Source organism: Capsicum annuum, chromosome 8, assembly GCF_002878395.1.
Source record: "Capsicum annuum cultivar UCD-10X-F1 chromosome 8, UCD10Xv1.1, whole genome shotgun sequence".
NCBI lineage: Eukaryota > Viridiplantae > Streptophyta > Magnoliopsida > Solanales > Solanaceae > Capsicum > Capsicum annuum.
The window spans coordinates 147,615,143-147,635,615 of record NC_061118.1 but is presented as its reverse complement, the minus strand read 5'-3'; the positions used below and the strand labels follow the sequence as shown (position 1 = coordinate 147,635,615).

General features: G+C 36.1%; 3 protein-coding genes and 1 non-coding gene across 11 annotated transcripts; 3 read left to right on the top strand and 1 right to left on the bottom strand.

The window, feature by feature from the left end:
• Positions 1 to 1,286: 1,286 nt before the first annotated feature.
• On the top strand, positions 1,287 to 8,558 carry LOC107839347 (bifunctional fucokinase/fucose pyrophosphorylase). 2 transcript variants are annotated; one of them, XM_016682790.2, is made up of 8 exons: positions 1,287 to 1,436; positions 1,581 to 1,918; positions 3,155 to 3,395; positions 3,552 to 3,916; positions 4,789 to 4,915; positions 5,651 to 6,661; positions 6,910 to 7,640; positions 7,840 to 8,558. In XM_016682790.2, exons 2-8 carry the CDS (start codon positions 1,589 to 1,591, stop codon positions 8,236 to 8,238), a joined length of 3,204 nt encoding a protein of 1,067 aa, XP_016538276.1. In that variant the 5' UTR covers positions 1,287 to 1,436; positions 1,581 to 1,588; the 3' UTR covers positions 8,239 to 8,558. The 2 variants fall into 2 exon arrangements, with proteins under 2 accessions (XP_016538276.1, XP_016538275.1); XM_016682789.2 differs by having other exon boundaries at positions 1,335 to 1,918.
• On the top strand, positions 1,293 to 1,366 carry TRNAV-AAC. The gene has a single exon. It is a non-coding gene; the product is annotated as a tRNA-Val (tRNA).
• A 1,407-nt stretch (positions 8,559 to 9,965) lies between the features above and the next one.
• LOC107839348 (protein LEAD-SENSITIVE 1) lies at positions 9,966 to 17,403 on the top strand. 7 transcript variants are annotated; one of them, XM_016682794.2, is made up of 5 exons: positions 9,979 to 10,121; positions 10,195 to 10,312; positions 10,447 to 10,613; positions 14,175 to 14,841; positions 16,763 to 17,403. In XM_016682794.2, the coding sequence occupies exons 3-5, from the start codon at positions 10,520 to 10,522 to the stop codon at positions 16,923 to 16,925; spliced, it is 924 nt and encodes a 307-aa protein (XP_016538280.2). In that variant the 5' UTR covers positions 9,979 to 10,121; positions 10,195 to 10,312; positions 10,447 to 10,519; the 3' UTR covers positions 16,926 to 17,403. The 7 variants fall into 7 exon arrangements, with proteins under 7 accessions (XP_016538277.2, XP_047250477.1, XP_016538280.2 ...); XM_016682792.2 differs by having other exon boundaries at positions 10,195 to 10,317; XM_016682793.2 differs by having other exon boundaries at positions 10,195 to 10,359.
• Positions 17,140 to 18,372, bottom strand: LOC107879271 (aluminum-activated malate transporter 10). The gene is made up of 4 exons (XM_016726341.2): positions 18,012 to 18,372; positions 17,778 to 17,918; positions 17,419 to 17,691; positions 17,140 to 17,321 (listed from the first exon to the last, which is right to left on the bottom strand). The coding sequence occupies exons 1-4, from the start codon at positions 18,349 to 18,351 to the stop codon at positions 17,140 to 17,142; spliced, it is 936 nt and encodes a 311-aa protein (XP_016581827.2). The 5' UTR covers positions 18,352 to 18,372.
• Positions 18,373 to 20,473: the final 2,101 nt, after the last annotated feature.

The window sequence follows — 20,473 nt, the reverse complement described above, 5'->3', positions numbered from 1 at the left end:
TTTTATTTTCTAATCATTTGTTGGCAGCTTTATACAATCCTCATACAAATTAGATATATATTTTATACAAATATGTTTCTATACAATAAAGATACAATTTCTATATATATCTTATACATATATCTATTTTATACAAATTTTATGCACATCATATTAAAAAATACATATTTTATATAACAATGAGATAATTTTTAAGCATAAATTCATTGCTTTATTTTTTTTTACGAACTGTATCAGTATGGTATATGGTGTATCAATGTAATATATGAACTGTATCTGAATTACCTGTGCCAAAGTGACTTAAATGATGAAATGGTCATAATATGAAATTTGTTTGGGCATTATGAAATATGAAATAACTGATGTGTGTTATGTAAATATAATTTTTTTAAAGCTAAATATCCGTACTTGAATTCTACTATGTACATGACATTAATGATAATCACCATAAATATTTTGATATTTTATTTTGTACATAATATATTTCGTACAAAATATGATTACATAATATTCGAATGTGCTATTATAAAGAGCTAATTTACAAAGAGTATACCACTATAATAAACACCATTACTTTTAAACTAGAATGCCGTCATAGAAAAATAAAATATAATATAAGAAATCAATTTCGAAAAAAATCAAACTACTACACTAAATTTCATTATAACGAGATCATCTTTTCTGGATAATATACTTAATGAAATGACAAATAATTATGGGCAAAATTCAGAAATAACATACCCATCCCCTTAATTATGAGTTTCATAGCAACAGTTTCATAATTACATAATATAGTAAGTTGAATTTTGTATTTTTGCAAACTATTGCTACAATGTACAGTTATATAATTACATAATATAACAAGTTAAATTTTGTATTTTTGCAAGCTGTTGCTACAAAAATACAAATACATATGATTTTTAGTGTTCTTATAATCGATATGTATTTTATATTTTTGTAGGATATGTATTTTATATTTTTGTAAACTGTTACTACAAAAATACAAATACATACAAATATATATATTACAAAATGTAATTTGATAAAAATATTACTATATTTTATAATTTAATATTTAAATATGTTACTTTATGTATTTTTTCCGGAAATTATTGCTACCAAAGTTCGACTAGAGATTTATCACCGTTATATTAACATAATTTAATTGATATCTGTGATGTGACAGTGACAAAAGCGGTAAGTGTCTCACGAGTAGGCAGAGAATGCCAAATCTTTGATCTCATCACTAACTAACAAATAGTTCTATAATTATAAGCTGAAAACAACGAACAGGTGTCGTGGTGTAGTTGGTTATCACGTCAGTCTAACACACTGAAGGTCTCCGGTTCGAGTCCGGGCGACGCCATTTCATTTTAGCTTTAATCTATATTAGTATTTCTTTTTCCTCCATCACAATCTTTTGAATTGAATTCCATGTTAGTTTCCATTTTAAGCAACTGTAACTGATATTTGATTCTACTTTTATCCGTTCTCCATCACTATCTTTTGTTTCCATTTTAAGTCAACTGTAACTAATATTTGATTCTACTTTTATCCTTTCTCCGTTCAAATTCCGGCAGGAATAGATATGGAAAGGAAGTACAATATCAGAAGCCGAGGGAAAGCAGACTTAGCCGGTATATTACGGAAATCGTGGTATCATTTAAGGTTGTCGGTACGACATCCGGCGAGGGTTCCGACATGGGACGCAATCGTGCTTACGGCGGCGAGCCCTGAACAAGCTCAGCTCTATGAATGGCAGCTTAAGCGAGCTAAACGCATGGGTCGGATTGCTGATTCCACCGTTACCCTTGCTGTTCCTGATCCCGATGGCCAGCGAATCGGTTCTGGTGCTGCAACTCTTCATGCCATTTTGGAACTTGCTAAACATTATCAAGAAATTTCTCTCGATTCTCAGGTAACATATTTGATGCAATGCATTTGGATCCAGGATTTTAAAGGCATGGTGTATGTATATGTAAAGTTCAATTTTTTCCTTATTCACATGATCAGTGTGAATTTCAGATAATTTATACACTTGTTTGTATGCAGAATGCGGGTATTAGTCAAAGTTGTTGGAAAACACTTGTCCTATTCAGGCCTTATCACTAAGCCTATATATTTGAGATGCATCGGGCGAAATCCCTCCATCTCCACAGTTTATTACTAATGAATTTTGAATTAGAGCGACATTTTTGTTATTTACCAGTGACACCTCCAAATGCTTAAGTTATAATTGCCTCATTGGACATACTGCACCAGTTTTTGCACGCTTTATCCCACCAATCTTCATCCAGAAACTCTGTGGAATGTGGGTTGAGAAAGCTTAGTTTGATATAAACTCGATGCAAATCATGAGTCTATACAAGATAAGCACATGAATTTTGAGAATTAGGTAAATTTATTTTCACTTGAGAAGATTTTCAGGTATCTCCATTAAATTAAAAAAGGGTGAACACTGTTCTTGATGTCGTTGTTTGAATTCCCAAGCTAATTCTTGATTTTAAATGGATCACTAAGCCAAGTTCTAATTTCATATAAGGCCGATAAGGCATATGCCTTAGGTCCCCAATTTTGGGGGGACCAAATTTTACCAAGAATATTATTTGGCACTTTTAGTTTTGAATCTAAGTAGTAAAAAGGCATAACTCAACAAATTAAAACTAATGCAAAAACATTTACTTCATAGTAATAGTCTCTTATGCTCATCAAACTATTCCAAGAAACAAAAGTCCCAACATTTAAACAATGTCTGGTAGTTTGAGTTTAACTATCAAGTCTGTTGAATAGGACCATCCTTCATAATTTTAAGCTTACTTTAGTTTCCTTTTACTCTAGATGTCTAACTCACACGCATGTTTAACAAAAATATAATATATGTGAATTTAATTTTTTGTAAAAATTAATTGATATGAGATGCACGTGCGGCACACGGAATGCACATGCGACACACAGAATGCACGTGTGGTGCACACAAAAGCTAGTTTTATTGAATGTACTTGAGACATCTTATTAAGATTTGACTTTAGGTTCATACTATTAAAGACCATCACACAAGTGTTTCTTCCTATCTTTTTTGGATATGATTTTGGCATACATCAACAGGGAGCAGGTGTAACTTTGTAATTAAATCACTTGCTTCTCTTTGATACAGTGCGGAAGTTCTCAGATGAAAGAACCTTCTTCATCATATATCTACTTGATTGCCAAAAAACACGTCTTATTGCTTCATGCTGGAGGTGATTCTAAAAGGGTACCATGGGCAAATCCTATGGGGAAAGTGTTTCTCCCACTTCCTTATTTGGCAGCTGATGACCAAGACGGACCAGTTCCCCTGCTCTTTGATCACATCCTTGCTATTGCATCTTGTGCAAGACAAGCTTTTGAGAATGAAGGTTCTTAGCCCTATCAAATAATCAATATGCATAACCAGTGATACTTATTTTCAATAAAATAATTGATTAATTTTCTTATATTCTTTTTCTTTTAAAGAACATAGTCTATATTCTTTATGAGACACCGCTTTGAGCAGAGTTAAAGTATTTTTGCAGGTGGAATGCTTACAATGACCGGAGATGTTCTTCCTTGTTTTGACGCCTCAATTATGGTTCTGCCAAAGGATGCGTCCTGTATTGTGACCGTCCCTATTACTCTGGACATTGCTTCCAATCATGGTGTTATAGTGGCAGCAAAATCTGGGATTTCAAATGATACCTATTCCCTCAACTTGGTGGAGAATCTGCTTCAGAAACCTTGCTTGGATGAGCTTGTCAGACACCAAGCTATTCTGGATGATGGTAGAACATTGCTTGATACTGGAATAATAGCAGTTAGAGGTCAGGCATGGTTAAATCTGGTAAAACTTGCGTGTTCGAGCCAATCAATGATCTCAGAACTTCTGGAAAAGAAAAAAGAGGTTAGTGATCATTCATTAGTGGCTTTACTCAACTCTTTTTTGTATTTCCATGTACCAGTATCTAATACTTGGAAATGTCTACTCTTCTCTAAGAAGAAGTATTCTACGCTTATTGCAACAAGTTTATCAGACTAGATAATTGATTCTTCATTTGATGCACAGAGGTGCATTTTTCACAAAAGCATGCTTTTCGTTAGGCCAAAGAGTGAATTATTGAACTTTTCATTCTTCTCTCTGTTAAATGTTCTGTAGTTTTAGCAAAAGCTCTTCAAGCAACTGCGTGTAGAGGCATTTGAATCTTTTAATATCTTGTCCTAGGATTATTCGCATATAAGTTGGATATTTTCTTGGTGGCTAGTTTCTGAAGATGCAGTAATGGATGTTTTAATATAGCATGGACATATCCTCTAACTCGATTTTTATTTCAGCCTGTGAAGCAACAAAAATTTAATATAGAATGAAATTATATCATCCTGTACTTTTTTTTGTTTCCTTCATCCTGATGTATTGTTAATTCCCTAATGACCTTTTTCTTCTTGAGCTCCATTTTAACATTTGTCATATATCTTAATTTATGCATTGTTTCCCTAATCTGGATGCTTTAGACATACAACCATTTCAGTAAACCTATTGGGGTTGATTTTGTTGTTTCTCAATTAATCTTAAGTTTGACATACCTTGGCTCCATACATTGCAGAAAATTCTTGTCTTTCTTGCAATAGTGTCTGTACTTCTACTTTGTTTGTATTCGCACAGTGAAAAGAAGTTACTCTTCCTGTTACCAAAAGTGATCTTTTGGTTTTGTTATTTCCATTCAAGTGGGTTTTGATCTATGTAGGTGAGTTAATTTTTTTACTTCTGTTATTGGGCAGATGAGTTTGTATGAAGACCTTGTAGCTGCTTGGGTACCAGCAAAGCACGAATGGTTGCGATCCCGCCCTTTGGGTGATGAACTTGTAAACAAATTGGGAGAACAAGAGATGTTCAGCTATTGTGCTTGTAGGTTGAATGTTGTTGACTGTGTGATGATGTTAGTAATTTCCTAAGTCATTGCATATTTTCAAAGTCTGCTTCCTTGTTTCTTGTGTGTAAAGAAGCATTAACCTAAATAGCCGTCCGCCCATCTCCTTTAACTAAATAGCCGACGGATGTAAAGTATATTTTTTCAGTTCTTTCTTAAAAATATTATGTTGATCTTTTGCTTAACTACTAAGGTTAGTTCTAATCCTTTTTTTTAAAGAAAAAAAAAAAAGAATAGCACTCGTTTGAAATGCATTCCAGAAATACAGGAGTCGTGGGTTGATTAAGAAGTTGTCTTAATGAAATCACTTAATCATATAGCGAATTTATCCAAATGGGAATGTCCAGGTCTTAATTTCTTGAAACATATGGGATTGCTTATCCATCTTGGAGCTCGATTCATATGTACCTATACTAAAAGCCATGAATGCATAAGCAACTGTATGTCATTATTTGCATTTATAGTTCAGAAGTCACTTACTAGTTAAGTAGATCTGAATACTATATATTTTAGGACTCTATTATTTGAAAATGCTAGAGGAGTTTCACTGAATCAAACTTGATTAAAGAACTATGGATCAAAACAGTATTATTCATATAAAATATCTACTGTTGCACTCTATGGAAAATTTAACTGTGCATTTACCATGCTTGTGATACATATAAATTGATTTTTAGAATTAAACTAATCTTCTTCTCTTGAGTTTGATGCAGATGATCTATTATTCTTACATTTTGGAACATCTAGTGAAGTTCTGGACCACATGAGTGAAACTGGTGCTGGACTTGTTGGTCGGAGGCACCTGTCTTCTATTCCCGCAACCAATGTCTCTGATATTGCTGCCTCAGCTATTATCCTTTCCAGTAAAATAGAGCCGGGAGTCTCTATAGGAGAAGACTCTCTCATTTATGATTCCTTCATTTCAGGTGGTATACAGATTGGTTCCCAGTCTATTGTTGTTGGTATTCATGTGCCAGCAGCCAGTGATATGACAGAAAAGGTTCCATTCAGATTTATGCTTCCAGACCGCCACTGCTTTTGGGAGGTTCCTTTAGTGGAACGCACAGAGAGAGTTATCGTGTACTGTGGCATCCATGATAACCCAAAGATTCTACTCTCAAATGGTACCTTTTGTGGGAAACCCTGGAGGAAGGTTTTAGATGATCTAGGCATTCAAGATACTGATCTGTGGACCTCAGAGAAAACTCGGGAAAAATGCTTATGGAATGCCAAAATATTCCCTGTTCTTCCGTACTTTGAAATGCTCACTTTGGCATCATGGTTAATGGGCTTGGACAACCAAAGAAATGAAACCCTGTGTTCATCATGGAAGAGGTCCCAGCGGATCAGTTTGGAGGAGTTGCATAGATCCATCAACTTTCCACAGATCTGTTTAGGTTCGAGTAATCATCAGGCTGATTTAGCTTCAGGGATTGTCAATGCTTGCCTTAACTTTGGCTTACTTGGCCGCAACTTAAGTCAGTTATTGCAAGAGATTCTTCAAAAGGAATCAACTGGAATTGAAGTTTGCAAAGGATTTCTATCCCGCTGCCCAAAGCTTCAAGCTCAAAATTCAGCAATCCTTCCTAAGAGCAGGGCATATCAAGTTCATGCTGATCTTCTACGAGCATGCGGCAATGAAGAGATGGCACTTGAAGCTCAGCAAAAAGTATGGGCTTCCGTTGCTGATGAAACTGCTTCTGCTGTGAGATACGGGTTCAAAGGTAAAATGGCATGTTGAAAGTTGTTACAAAGAATGACCAACTAAATCCAAGAACTGTTTTTTCTATGACCTGTTAACTTATTTTTCTTGATCTATCTTCCCAGCTGGTACTCTTTTGACAGGACAGTCTAGTGCTTCTTTGTTCTTCTTCCTCTCCCCTTCCCCCCATTCTTTTTCTTTCCTTTATTTCAATTGTTTACACATATGCTGTAAATACAATTTTTTAATGAAATGCTATTTCTTTATCAGAAAACTTAGCAGGGTCTTCCAGTTGGTTTTCTATCACAGCAAATCCTGGTAATACTAATGGTTGTTGTGGTGAATCTTTCCACCATAAGACGGTGAAGATTGAACTACCAGTTCGAGTGGATTTTGTTGGGGGTTGGAGTGATACACCTCCTTGGAGTTTAGAGCGTGCTGGTTGTGTTCTGAACATGGCAATAACATTAGAAAATTCTCTTCCTGTTGGCACAGTCATAGAGACAGAAAAAGGGACTGGGATATTTGTTAGTGATGATGTTGGAAACCAGTTATCAATTGAAGATCTATCATCTATTTCCCTTCCATTTGAAACCAGTGATCCATTTCGGCTTGTAAAATCTGCATTGCTTGTAACCAATGTTATCCATGCAAAGATCCTTCAATCAGTGGCCTTGCGAATTAGGACTTGGGCCAATGTTCCTAGGGGTAGTGGCTTGGGAACTTCCAGCATCTTAGCAGCAGCCGTTGTTAAAGGGCTTTTACGTATTACTGATGGAGACGAAAGTAACGAAAATGTCGCAAGACTTGTTTTAGTCCTAGAACAGCTCATGGGCACAGGAGGTGGTTGGCAAGATCAAATTGGAGGTCTATATGCTGGCATTAAATTTACTACAAGTTTTCCTGGAATACCGCTGCGGCTTCAAGTCATTCCCCTCTTGGCTTCTTCGCAGTTAATAAAGGAGTTGCAGCAACGGCTCCTTGTAGTTTTCACTGGTCAAGTAAGTTGTGAACTGTAATTAAATTCATTAGAATTGTCAGTTTTTGTGTTTCAAGTTTGCATTCATCATGGTGTTCATGATTTTCTTGGTAATTAATTCATGTCCAAGTTTACACCCCTTACAAACCAACTACTACTACTTTTGTTCTAGAGTTTATCAATTTCATCTGTTGACAAATTGTCAATGACTGTATATGCAGGTCCGACTTGCACACCAAGTGCTGCATAAGGTGGTTACTCGTTACCTTCAAAGAGACAACCTGCTTGTTTCGAGTATCAAGCGCCTCGCTGAACTTGCAAAGATTGCTAGAGAAGCTTTAATGAATTGCGACATTGATGCCCTTGGGGACATAATGCTGGAGGCATGGAGATTGCATCAGGAGCTTGATCCTTTCTGCAGCAATGAGTTTGTTGATAAGCTTTTCGCATTTTGCGATCGCTATTGCTGTGGTTACAAGCTTGTAGGTGCAGGTGGTGGGGGTTTCGCCTTGTTATTGGCAAAAAGTGCCGAGTCAGCTGAGGAACTGAGTAGTTCACTCACGAATAGTTCTGATTTTGATGTGAAAATCTATGGTTGGAAAATCTTCTTGGAGAACTAGCCGAAGTTAATTCTATGAGTTAATTACTACTAGCTAAGTTGCTCGGACTCTTCAAAAATGTTCCGCACCTGTGTCGGATCCTGCAAAAATGAACTACTTATGAAGGATCCGACACGCACCCGATGACATTTGGAAGACTCTGAGCAACATAGATTACTAGTACACTACTCATTCTTTGATCTGTATATTTGAGGATGTAAACACGTATCCTTGCACCAGCCAAATTATGTATTGTGAATTCTTGGACTGTCATACTGCTATTGAAATGCGAGTTATAAAACAGTGAACTTACTTTCTTAATGACATATACATTTTAGTTCTAATTAAAGAAGTCAAAAGAGTGATGTAAGAGTAAGGAATCAAATTCTTAGAAGGAAAGCAAAAGCTTACTGATGCTTTGTTTTTTGATGGGATCCATTCCTTCCTTTCCTAGTTTGGCAGTATTCATTTAGTTGCATCTGAAACTATTCTTGCCGTGTCAAAGGGGCAAGGAATTGCACCATCATGTTTGGATTGTTGTTACCTTTGTATTGTTGGTTTAAATACCATGCTTGTTTTAATTGTTATTTACATTTTAAAGATAAACATTCAATAATGAAGAACTATGGTTAATATTGCTACGACACATTTCAACTTCACAAGGGTCCTATTACCTCCTGAACTTAATTGTAGCGTAATTTTTGTCACCTTTTTGTACTTACGTGACACCTTTATTGCATAAAATGAGGCCCACATCAAACGTCAGCTGAAAAGGTTGATCAAAGTGCTACATCAATTAAAAAAAATGATAAAAATATGCTAAAATTGAATTCAGCGGTAATAAGACCTCGTGAAGTTGAAATGTGTCATAGCAAATTTGGTTATAGTAGAGGTACTAGATGCTTTACTCTAAATTTTAGTAGTATATCATATAGCTAAATTCATCATTATGTGATATGTCTCAGCTTATGTAAGACCGATTTGTTGGGATGTGTCGTTCTTTTTTTTCCTTTTTCATTTTGTCTTTATTTATTATTTATCCTTTTTTTTTTTACAATGGATCTACTCCATACTCTACTCCCTTATAGGTTTATTCTTTAAATTATTGATGTGTGACATTACGTAATGATAGAAAACCATAAAATCTCTCCTGAGATCATATTCATTAAAATAATATAATACCACATAATATATTACAATATGATATATTATGAAATAATATACTCTCATCTTTGCGGACAAGAGAGAGGTGACTCATATAGTAAGCAGTCACCACCTCCAACCATGGGCAACTCAAGCTCATTAGTCGCCTAAAGCCAAAAATGAATTGGAGGACTTAAGATTTTGAAAATCAATTAATGTTTTTTTATATTTAAAATTTATTCTTTAAGAGGCAAAGTTAATGTATTTCTAACAAAAGTATTTTGAGATGTAAAATTTTTTTTATATGATTCTTTTTATATTTTTTTCTATAAATAGTACTCCTTCCATATTAATTTGTATGTTTATTTCTTATTTGACACGGTATTTGGTAAAGAAATCTTCGAATCTTGTATTTATTAAAAATATATAGAATATATCAAAATTTTCTTTAATATTATGATTTTAAACATATCTTGTGAAAAAATAAAAATAAAAAATTAACAAAAACATTTTTGTTTTTTGAAATAGACTTAAAAAGAAGGATAGTACAAAATATTTTTTTAAAAAAGAACTATATAATAAATTTATTACTACTAAAAAAAATAAGTCCCCTCAAATTGGCAGTCTTAAGAGGGTCACTTTATTTTCTAAGGCATGGCTGGCCTCCTACTCAATTGTGAGACAGTGAGTGTGAATTTGAGTCATCAAGAAAACAAAAAGTGTGGAAGCTCCTCCGAGTCATCAGACCCAGTATTTACATGGTATGTTATTGTAATGGTATAAATATAAATCGAATGTATTTTAATAATTTAATATCTACGCAAATGGATACAGGTTATAAAGGACAAATAATTTGATAGGTCACTAAAATTTCCCTTTCATCCATGGACTGCGCTCGGTGATTTCAATTCTGACCCCAGCATTCATAATCGTCATTTGTTCTACATATATTGTACGGTAATAATTTTTATCGGTAATGTTTGTCGAGTAGATCCTTCGGTGAGCCAATCACCTTCCACCACGTCATTTTTTGTCTCCATTATGAAATGCACTACATTTCTCTTCTAATCAATTAATTTTTTGCAGTGGGGTTAGCTTGGAATTGCTAAAGATTGCAGCTTTATTTCCAAGTACATTTGCATTCTGCAGAGGAGAGAAGATGGGGTTGTTGACAAATAGAGTGGAGAGGAGTGAGATCAAACCAGGAGACCATATTTATACCTACAGAGCTGTCTTTGCTTACTCCCACCATGGTAATTTCACAATGTCTCCTTCCCTTTAGCACACATAAACAAGAAGTTTATGAGAATTTTGTCATCTCTTTTGTCCCAAAAGTGATGATCTTTGATGCATATTAGAAAACTGAAATGTGGGTTCTTGTAAATTGTTAGTGCTACTACTATTTATTTACTATTTGGTTGCATTCTTCCTTTTTCTTGCATTGTGCAAATCGCTGCTGTGTAAAGTTTGAATCTTTTGGTCTGCTGATTTTATTAAGTTTTTTCCAATTATTTTGTTCCTTATAGTGTAATCCTTGATTTGCTGAGGGTCTACCCGAAACAGTCTCTCTACCTCCAACGTGGGGGTAAGGTTAGATTTGCGTACACTCTACCATCCCAGATCCCACTTTGTGGGATTACACTGGGTAATGTTGTTGTTGTAGTGTAATCCTTCATTTAGTTGTTTCATTCATTTTGTCTCTTAAATCTTTGATTTGGCTCTGTACACAAGATTTGTCTTTTCACTATGAAATCAAATTTCTCCAATGTGTGTGTGATTATTTAATCTAGTACTTACTAGTTTTTGTTTACTTCCACTTGTTAATTTGAGTCCTCTCTCTTCTCACTCTCAAACTGTATATAAATTTCCTGCATTAAGTTTTTTTCTTGCCTTTTTTGGCTTATGGTTTCAATAGTGTGCATTTACTTTATTTTGGACTTAAACTATGCTTAAAAGAAGGAAAAGTCGAAGAGTAATGGAAGTAACACATATAAACTTTTGAGAGGCCATTTGATCTAATAATTTCAAATACTCTAAACTTATCTGTTTCAATCGGATATAGTGGGATCACATTGATCAAATTAGACTAAAATAGGCATTGAGGTGTCGCTTACACCATCAGCCAGTTCTCTTACCACCAAATTTCATCCTATCCAAATCACGTGATGTTGCATTCAGAGTTTGCTTTTATTAGATAGGTGTGCTTGTCTATTTTATAATACAAATCCATAAATAAATGTGGGGACGTGGATAGTATGTGGGATAGGGCTGCTGGATGCATCAAGGAGTCTGCTGGAGAGGTGTTGGGTGTCTCGAGGGGCTGGTCTGGCCGGTATCGGGGGGATTGGTGGTGGAATGAAAATGTTAAGAAGAAGGTGGAGTCGAAGAAGGCGGCTTATGCTAAGTGGATTGAGAGTAAGGTTGAAGAGGAGAAGCGGGTGAGCAGGGAGGAGTACAAGTTAGCTAAGAAGGAGGCTAAGTTAGCAGTTACGGCTGCTAAGACAACAACTTTTGAGAGTCTGTATAAGGGGTTAGAGGAGAAAGACGGGGAAAAAAGGTTGTTTAGGCTTGCTAAGTTTAGGGAGCGGAAGGGTCAGGATCTAGACCAAACGAAGTGTATTAAGGGGGAGAATGACAGAGTATTGGTGGAAGATGCCCTCATTAAGAAAAGATGGCAGTCGTATTTTCGTGGGCTCTTAAATGATGAGGGGGACAGAGGTGTTGTGTTAGGGGAGTTGAAGCACTCCGGGGAGTGTTGCGATTTCGGCTATTGTCGGCGCTTTAAGGTAGAGGAGGTCAGTAAGGCTATTCGCAAGATGCGAAGGGGCAAGGCGACGGGGCCCGACGAGATCCCGGTGGATTTTTGGAAGTTCTCTGGCAGGGCATGGTTGAGGTGGTTGACCAACTTGTTTAACAACATTTTCAAGTCCGCAAAGATGCCCAAGGCGTGGAGATGGAGCACGACGATCCCTTTATATAAGAACAACGGTGACATTCAGAGTTGCAACAACTACCGGGGTATAAAGTTGTTAAGTCACACGATGAAGATTTGGGAGAGGGTGGTGGAGCGGAGGTTGAGGAAGATTGTGTCTATTTCAGAGAATCATTTTGATTTTATGCCTAGTCGCTCTACGACTGAGGCAATTCACCTGGTGCGGAGACTGGTTGAGCAGTATAGAGAGAGGAAGAGGGATCTTCACATGGTGTTTATTGACTTAGAAAAGGCGTATGACAAGGTCCCTAGGGAGGTTCTTTGGAGATGCTTGGAGACAAGGGGGTCCCGGTGGTGTACATCAGAGCGATTAAGGACATGTATGAGGGGGCGAAGACGCGGGGTAAGAACAGTGGAAGGAGATTCCGAGCATTTTTCGGTCTTGACAGGATTGCACCAGGGATCAACTCTTAGTTCGGTTTTATTCGCCTTGGTGATGGATGTGTTGACGCGGAGTATACAAGGCAAGGTGCCTTGGTGTATGCTTTTTGCGGATGATGTAGTTTTGATTGATGAGTCGCGTCAAGGTGTTAATGATAAGTTGGACGTTTGGAGACAAGCCCTGGAGTCTAAGGGTTCCGGTTGAGTAAGACCAAGACGGAGTACTTGGAGTACAAGTTTAGTGACTCGAGGTAAGAGGAGGAGGTGTTAGTGAAGTTGAATTCCCAGGCGGTTTGCAAGAGGGATAGTTTTAAGTACCTTGGGTCTACGATTCAGGGGAACGGAGAGATTGATGAGGATGTATCTCATCGTATTGGGGCAGGTTGGATGAATGGAGGCTCGCTTCGTGAATCTTATGCGATAAGAAGGTGCCCCATAAGCTGAAAGGCAAATTCTATAAAGTTGCAATCCGGACGACTATGATTTATGGAGCGGAGTGTTGGCCGATTAAGAATTCTCATATCCAAAAGTTGAAGGTGGCGGAAATGAGGATGTTGTGTTGGATGTGCGGATTTACTAGGGCTGACAGGGTTAGGAATGAGATTATTCGGGAAAAGGTGGGAGTGGTATTGGTGGAGGATAAAATGCGGGAAGCGAGGTTGAGATGGTTTGGTCATGTGATGAGGAGGGGCACGGATCCCCTAGTTCGTTGGTGTGAAAGGTTGGCCTTGGATGGTTTCAAGCGGGGTAGGGGTAGACCGAAGAGATACTGGAGGGAAGTGATTAAACGTGACTTGGAGCGATTACAACTGACTGAGTACATGACCCTAGATAGGAAGGTATGGAGGAAAAACATTAGGGTAGAGGGCTAAGGTGGGTGGATGAGTAGTAGTCAGTAGGTAGAAGGGCCTCGGTGTCCTTTGTTTGGCAATGTACAATTTTGTGTGGATGACGTACCTATGTTATTTTTATCATGTTACAGGCTTTTGATGTTTTATATATTGTCCTTTGTCTTGAGCCGGAGGTCTATCGGAAATAGCCTCTCTACCGCTTTAGAGGTAGTGGTATGGACTGCGTACACTCTACCCTCCCCAGACCCCACGATGTGGAAATTTACTGGGTTTGTTGTTGTTGTTGTAAATCCATAAATGTAATAGCAACATTCTTTTTAGTACTGTTAGTGCTGAATTGATTGCTCTTAGACCTTTATTTATATGTAAGGCTTAAGTTTAATTTATCTTATAATAATTAAAAAAATAAAATATTCTAAATGTTCACAAGTCACCCTTGAGTCACTGCTGGTTCATACTTCATATTGATCCAGCTTATTATACTGTTTGGACTAGTGATAAATGGTGAGTTGCATTTCTCTTCCCAAAAACTAGTTGAGAGACGGTCATCATATTTCACATTGTAGCTTCTAAGCAATTTGGTGTTGTAGGTATTTTCGTTGGTGGAAGCAAAGTGGTTCATTTTACATGGGTCGATGGCTCTTCTGATGCAGCTGATGAAATATCAGGCCTTTCATCATCCTGTCCATTCTTTCCCGACTGTGGATTTAGGCTTCCTAACAGTGGTGTTGTTCTTTCTTGTCTGAATTGCTTTCTCCGCAATGGTTCACTCTACAACTTTGAATATGGAGTAAGCTCTTCCGTGTTCCTTTCCAAAGTGAGAGGGGGAACTTGCACTACTGCTGTGTCAGACCCTCCAGAGATGGTTATCCACCGAGCAATGCATCTTCTCCAGAATGGATTTGGCAACTATGATGTGTTCCAAAACAATTGTGAGGATTTTGCGTTGTATTGCAAAACAGGTCTTTTGACACTTGATAGATTGGGAGTTGGAAGAAGTGGACAAGCTTCTTCTGTTGTTGGTGCTCCTTTAGCTGCGCTTCTTTCCTCCCCCCTGAAGTTGCTAATTCCTAGTCCTGTTGGCGTCGCCACTGTTACAGCAGGAATGTACTGTATGAGCAGATACGCTACTGACATTGGTGTTCGAAGTGATGTCATAAAAGTTGCAGTCGAAGACTTAGCTGTAAACCTTGGCTGGGGAAGCAGCAATGAAGGAGCTATTGTGGAACATGATGATTCTAATAACAGAATTCACAGGTAATTTCATTCTCATTGTATTGCGCAGGAGATGCGGTTGATGTTGTGCTGATTTGTGATAAATTGTAGTAGACTTCTTATCATAAGCATTCTGGTTTAGGAACTGCCGTTTGGCTGTTCATGTGTGCCACCATATCTAATGTACGTTGAAAATAAGTTATTGGTATTAATTTCTTATCCTGCGTACAAAGCTGTCTTTACATTTTCTGAACAATTCATTCTAATCATGTAGCCGAAAGTATGAACTTCCTGTAGATTATTAGCTGAATAACGCCCTCCTTCCCTACCAGACTTCCTCTTTTGTCGACCCCTTTTCCTTAAATGGTTGGGAAACTCATTTCCTTGAATTTGGTAGGCAAGAACTCTGTCAGGTTCATGGAAATTCCGGGATGAAACCTAGAGACAAGAAGTAGTTCTTGGACTGCCTGGCCTTTCCCATAGTAGAAAGGATGACCATCTGATATCAATGACAAATTTCACCTTTGATCTATGAGCAAGAATATCCATTTCTGCTTACAACAGATTTTCCTTTCCAAAGAACTTTTATATAACATCATATCTAGTTACACATGATTACCTACTTATGATTTGTTATTTTTATTATTATTTGATTTTGACATGAGTAAGGTCACTTTGTTTAGGTTGAGTTGAATTATATGGAGTTCACATAACTGATAATTCTATATGTTGAGACCTAGAGTTGACAGGGTAAAAGTGAAACCAGTAAATTCATGCCTCGTTATCTGGATGCCTTCTGGTGACGAGTCGGAGATACGGTTAAAACTTAAAAGTAGATATAATTGTCAAGTGGAAAAAATATGTATCCGTAGCTTCAGAATATAATTTGTAAAGTCTGATATCTAAATAGGCCATTGGCTTTGGTCCCACCACCACTGAGTGAGTTCCACTTGCGAAAGCAAGGAACGATTTGTAGTAATATTTAGGTTTGGTGATCTTGGAATACACGTGGCAGTTTGGTGCATGCTGCTGTCAGGCAATTTAATTGCCCAGATCTACATATTCTTTGGATCACATTTCTGCTCAATCGCAGGAAGAATAAGAGGCTGAACTTGTGCCACCTATATTTATGTTCTCATCAAGAGAATTAGGTTATCTAAACTCAAATAGTAATGGTAATAGTAATGTCATGACAGATTAATATGGAGGAACAAACTTAAATAGCTTATTTGTTATCATTTGTATTTCAACTAACTAGTTAAGCTTGCACAAATGCATTTATGACGACAAAAAAGTCCAGAATATGTCAAAACATGGTCCTGTATAGGTCTCTGCAAGAGTGGAAAAATGGAGAAAGAGAGAGAGATGCTGCGAAAGAGGAAAAAGAAAGTTCATCCTATAGTTCCTCAAATGTTCCTGCTATAGTAATGAAAGACCCAATCGAGTCACCTGTTTTCTATACAATATGCAGTTTATAGTAACAGATGTCTCATAAAAGCGAGAGCCTGTCAAAACCTTACCATGTTTGGTTCATCATATAATGGTAATTAACTCAGACTTTTTGCAGAGTCTTCATTGTTACTTCATGCTCATTACCATCTTTTTCATTTGGATTTGTTTGAGTTTGTTTGGACTTCTTGCTGTTTTCATCTCTAAATTCTGCTTGGGTGGCCAGTTCTTTTACCTCTTCTACAATCCCTTCTATTCTTGATGCTATTTCTACAAACAGTGATGTTAGAGTGGCCATTTGAACAATTTTCATGAGCAATAAAACAGTAGGCGTCACACTAGGCTCTTCTATACCACTAGGTACCTCTGCAGTTGCAGGATCTGGGGTTGGTATATGCTGGTGAATTGGGAAGGTTTTGAGGGCTTTTTGAAGGCCTTCTACTGAAGAATTCATTTCATCAACAAGTATATCTAGCTTTGTTGAATTTTTCATTGTTTTTATCATACTCGACAGCTCTTTTAGCACCTTGGAGGAGCTAGTACCTAATCTCATGCAGGCATCGTTGAGAGGCTTCTTAAGGAACTCAGGAGTCTGTGGCACAAGCAAAATAAGAATGATTAAATTCAAATGCTATCTTAGCAGAAAAGATATCAGCATGACTCATTCCGATAGCTAGGAATTTTTTAATATAAGTTCTTTTTACCTCGTTATTGGAGTTAATGCCAGCATGGAGAGTCTCAATGCAATAGGCACAGCTTCTCATTGAAGCTCCAATCTTGAGGTACTGTTTCCATGGATGTCGGAAACTGAATTTTCCATGTGCTGGCTCCCATCTAGCAAAATTGGCCTGATATATATATTTGTAAGAGGTTTAGTTTATCTTTTATTAGCTAAACAGGAGAGAGATCTGAACATGCTAGATCAATCAGTATCAGAGAAAGCTGATTACAAACCATGGTTTCTTCAGCAACCTTAGAATTAAGTACACATTTGTAGCCTTGCAATCTTTTACTGGAATCTTTCTCATGTACATTTTTACTGCCAACTACTCTGAAGTTCTCAGCTGCATATCCTGAATATTCAAGTCCAAAAACTATTAATCTCTTCCATCATTGACATTGAGAGCATATATTTGTGATACCATTATTCAGTTATCAAATGTATATTACCTTCCAAGGAATCAGCAAGTTTTTCCAGGTTGTTACTAATAAGATGGTGCAGCTCAGTACCGGCCCATACAGGGCAGAGAACCATGGTAATGAAAACACAAATGGAGGTCCCAATAGCAATAGTGGAGATCCTTTCATGAGCCAATTCAACCAACTTATCAACACGATAGCCTGAGACCGACACTAAGCTGAAGGTAAGGATGAAGATCATTGCACCATAATCAAATCGTGCTTTTATGGTAGGTATAAATCGAGAAAAAGTTGTTGCAGCAGCTGCAAGAAAAGACATAAAACATGTTAGGTCCATAACTAGTAACAAAGTTTTTATAAATGTATATATATAGGAAATTGTTGCATACCCAAGAGAAAAACTGAAGCTTGGAGAATAACAGGTTCAAATTTATCCCCAGCATGACTTGCAACCCAGTGAACACCAATTCCTAAAGATCCAGCAAGACATGTTCCAATAGCTCTATTTACACACTTGCTAAGTGTAGAACCTACCATATAGGAATGTAATTGTTTAAAATTCAACACCATAATGAATTAAATAAAAGAAAGAATCATCAGAGGTTTGACACATGAATACTCACCTACTGTGTACTCAAAAACTACAACAACTGTCATAACTGCCCACATAGCATTCCCTCCAACACCATCATAAAGAGGCCTCATGTAATAAAACACTGACACAAGGGAAAGAGCCAATCCCACTTTGAAGCAATGAACAACTTTTTTTGGTTCATTTACAGCCAAACTCCATGCCTTGTCAAGAAAACCCCTGATGTTCAAAACAATCCCCATAACTAAGCCTTGCAATCTACTGATAAACTTGCTTGTTTGCCTGGACTCTGGCGCTAAAATTCGCGACGAGCCATCAGGCATGTTGACTCTCCATTCCAAACTTGTAGGCACCTCATTTTCCTTAACCATATTTGCTAAAAATAAACACCTTGTTCCAAACTTCTTTCTTGTCTATTGTACTTTAAGATTGAGTTGGTTAAGGTTGTTTGAGGACTGTTGGAGTTTGAGAATTCCAATTATCATGTGTTTATTGGAGGACTTGTAGTAGAGCTTTATAAGTTATCATGAATTGGTGGTTAAGTATGTCATAATAATGCACACATCACATAGATATATATATACTCATGCTCTAAGATTTAATTTGTACCTTTGTAGAGATTGTACGGGAAACTTTATATTTTAGTTAGGTAAGCTCAGGCATTTTTTATTTTAAACAAATAGTGGGCATTGGATTTGAATATTCATATTTATTCATAGTGCTTGTTCTAAGAGTGTGCTTGATATTCATATTTATTCATAGTGCTTGTTCTAAGAGTGTGCCTAAAAACTAACATATTACTAAAACTTTTTAAAGTGGAACCGAATGTAAAACGTCATTAATTTGATATTTGTTTTGTTTATCTATCGACTAATATTATCTTCATATCTTAATTATGTTATCCTTTAATTTGTATATAATCAATCCTGATCTTTTTCCCATCTGATTACATATATCAGAATTTTAAGAATAATAAGTGGAAAAATTATGAAAATTGCAGTAATGAATTCTCCCTCAGCTCGCATTCAATCAAATTAACTCCTTTTCCCCCTTTAATTTCTTCCTAATTCTATCTTAAGTTGCTTTTAGTGCAATTAACGGTCCACCACAAACAAAATGGAAACCAAAAAATTGGATTCCATTTAGTTTCCTTGTTGTCCTTCTTATCCTTTTTTATGTACTATATACACGTCTTTTTTAAAAAAAAAAATGAAATTTTCCTATTCTTCAGCACGCCGATACACATGATCGATTGTTGTTGGTATATATGCATTTTATTATTAAATTAATATATTAAGTGCATATGTGATTATCTAATTTTTCTTCATTTTGTTCATTTTATTATTTCAACTGTAGCTATTGTAATTTGTGGTATATATTACACCAACATCGATTAATAAAATATCAAATTAATAAAAGGAGAGTTCGTCAAAGATTATGAGTCGATAATGAAATTCTTACGTACAGCACTTAATAATATGATTAAAATGCATTTGATTTTATGTATTATTAAATTCTAATAGTTTTACAAATTAACAAGGGAAAATAAAATTAAAGAAACTTTCTGTTCCGCATTAAATATTACTTTCGATGTTTATATATGCTTTCACGTCTACTTATGTCTGGTTAGTGCATTATGTCTAGACAAATTAGAGATATAGGAGTTACATTAGGAAATCGTTTCAACTTGCCCTTAACCAAATAAGTAAATCGTCACAACTTGTGCATAACTCTAAAAAAAAAAAAGTTATATCTAGTTTAAGTTCATCAATTCACTAATAAAAGGATCTTTACACATAAGTTATAGAATTTGAAGTCCATAAAACAAGGTAATTAAGAAAGGTGGGGAACAACGGTCTCACACAAAAAAAATTGTCTAAAATTCTTTACTTTTTCTAACCGGATACATTTACTAAGCACTAATTATATATGACTATACACATATATTAACATCAGCGGGTTATTTTAATTTATGCGGTTGAGTACTAATCGGCTTTTCAGTTTAATTCTTTGATAATTTAAAAGATTTTTGCACAATCAAATCGGTAACTACATATATAAAAATATAACTATCTATAATAAGCATTAGTGATAACTAAAATGATAACTTACCTGTTATGACATATTAAACTACATGATAGCTAGTATAAAAAACTTTGTATTAGTAGTACTGGCATATTCCTCAAATTAAAAAAGTAAATGGTCTAGAAATAGAACTAAAATGGAAAAAAAAAATGTATTTGGAAAAAGGTCTTCCAATGACTTTGTAGTAAAGTGAAATCATCTTCGTAAGTTAATACTACCTAATTTAGGCCTTTGTGTTGGAAAGAACATGACCTAAACCTAATTCAGCACTACTACTATTAGCTAGTGCCTTTTAACTCAAATTAAAAAAGCCCTTTAACTCATCATATTTAAATTTGATCATTTCATGTTCACTACGTGAGTTATAATAAGTGCGCAGTTTATTATATAAAAACATATATAAATCAG

Bases quoted from the DNA above. Each gene is read 5' to 3' on its own strand.
- LOC107839347 (XM_016682790.2), top strand. From the start codon at position 1,589: ATGGAAAGGAAGTACAATATCAGAAGCCGAGGGAAAGCAGACTTAGCC. The intron at 4,916-5,650 runs GTAGGTTGAATG...AGTTTGATGCAG, and splicing joins GATGTTCAGCTATTGTGCTT to ATGATCTATTATTCTTACAT. The intron at 6,662-6,909 runs GTAAAATGGCAT...TTTCTTTATCAG, and splicing joins TGTGAGATACGGGTTCAAAG to AAAACTTAGCAGGGTCTTCC.
- LOC107839348 (XM_016682791.2), top strand. From the start codon at position 10,015: ATGGCTGGCCTCCTACTCAATTGTGAGACAGTGAGTGTGAATTTGAGT. The intron at 10,122-10,446 runs GTATGTTATTGT...AATTTTTTGCAG, and splicing joins TCAGACCCAGTATTTACATG to TGGGGTTAGCTTGGAATTGC. The intron at 10,614-14,174 runs GTAATTTCACAA...TTGGTGTTGTAG, and splicing joins CTTTGCTTACTCCCACCATG to GTATTTTCGTTGGTGGAAGC.
- LOC107879271 (XM_016726341.2), bottom strand. From the start codon at position 18,351: ATGGTTAAGGAAAATGAGGTGCCTACAAGTTTGGAATGGAGAGTCAAC. The intron at 17,919-18,011 runs GTGAGTATTCAT...CCTATATGGTAG, and splicing joins AGTTTTTGAGTACACAGTAG to GTTCTACACTTAGCAAGTGT. The intron at 17,692-17,777 runs GTATGCAACAAT...CTTTTCTTGCAG, and splicing joins AGCTTCAGTTTTTCTCTTGG to CTGCTGCAACAACTTTTTCT.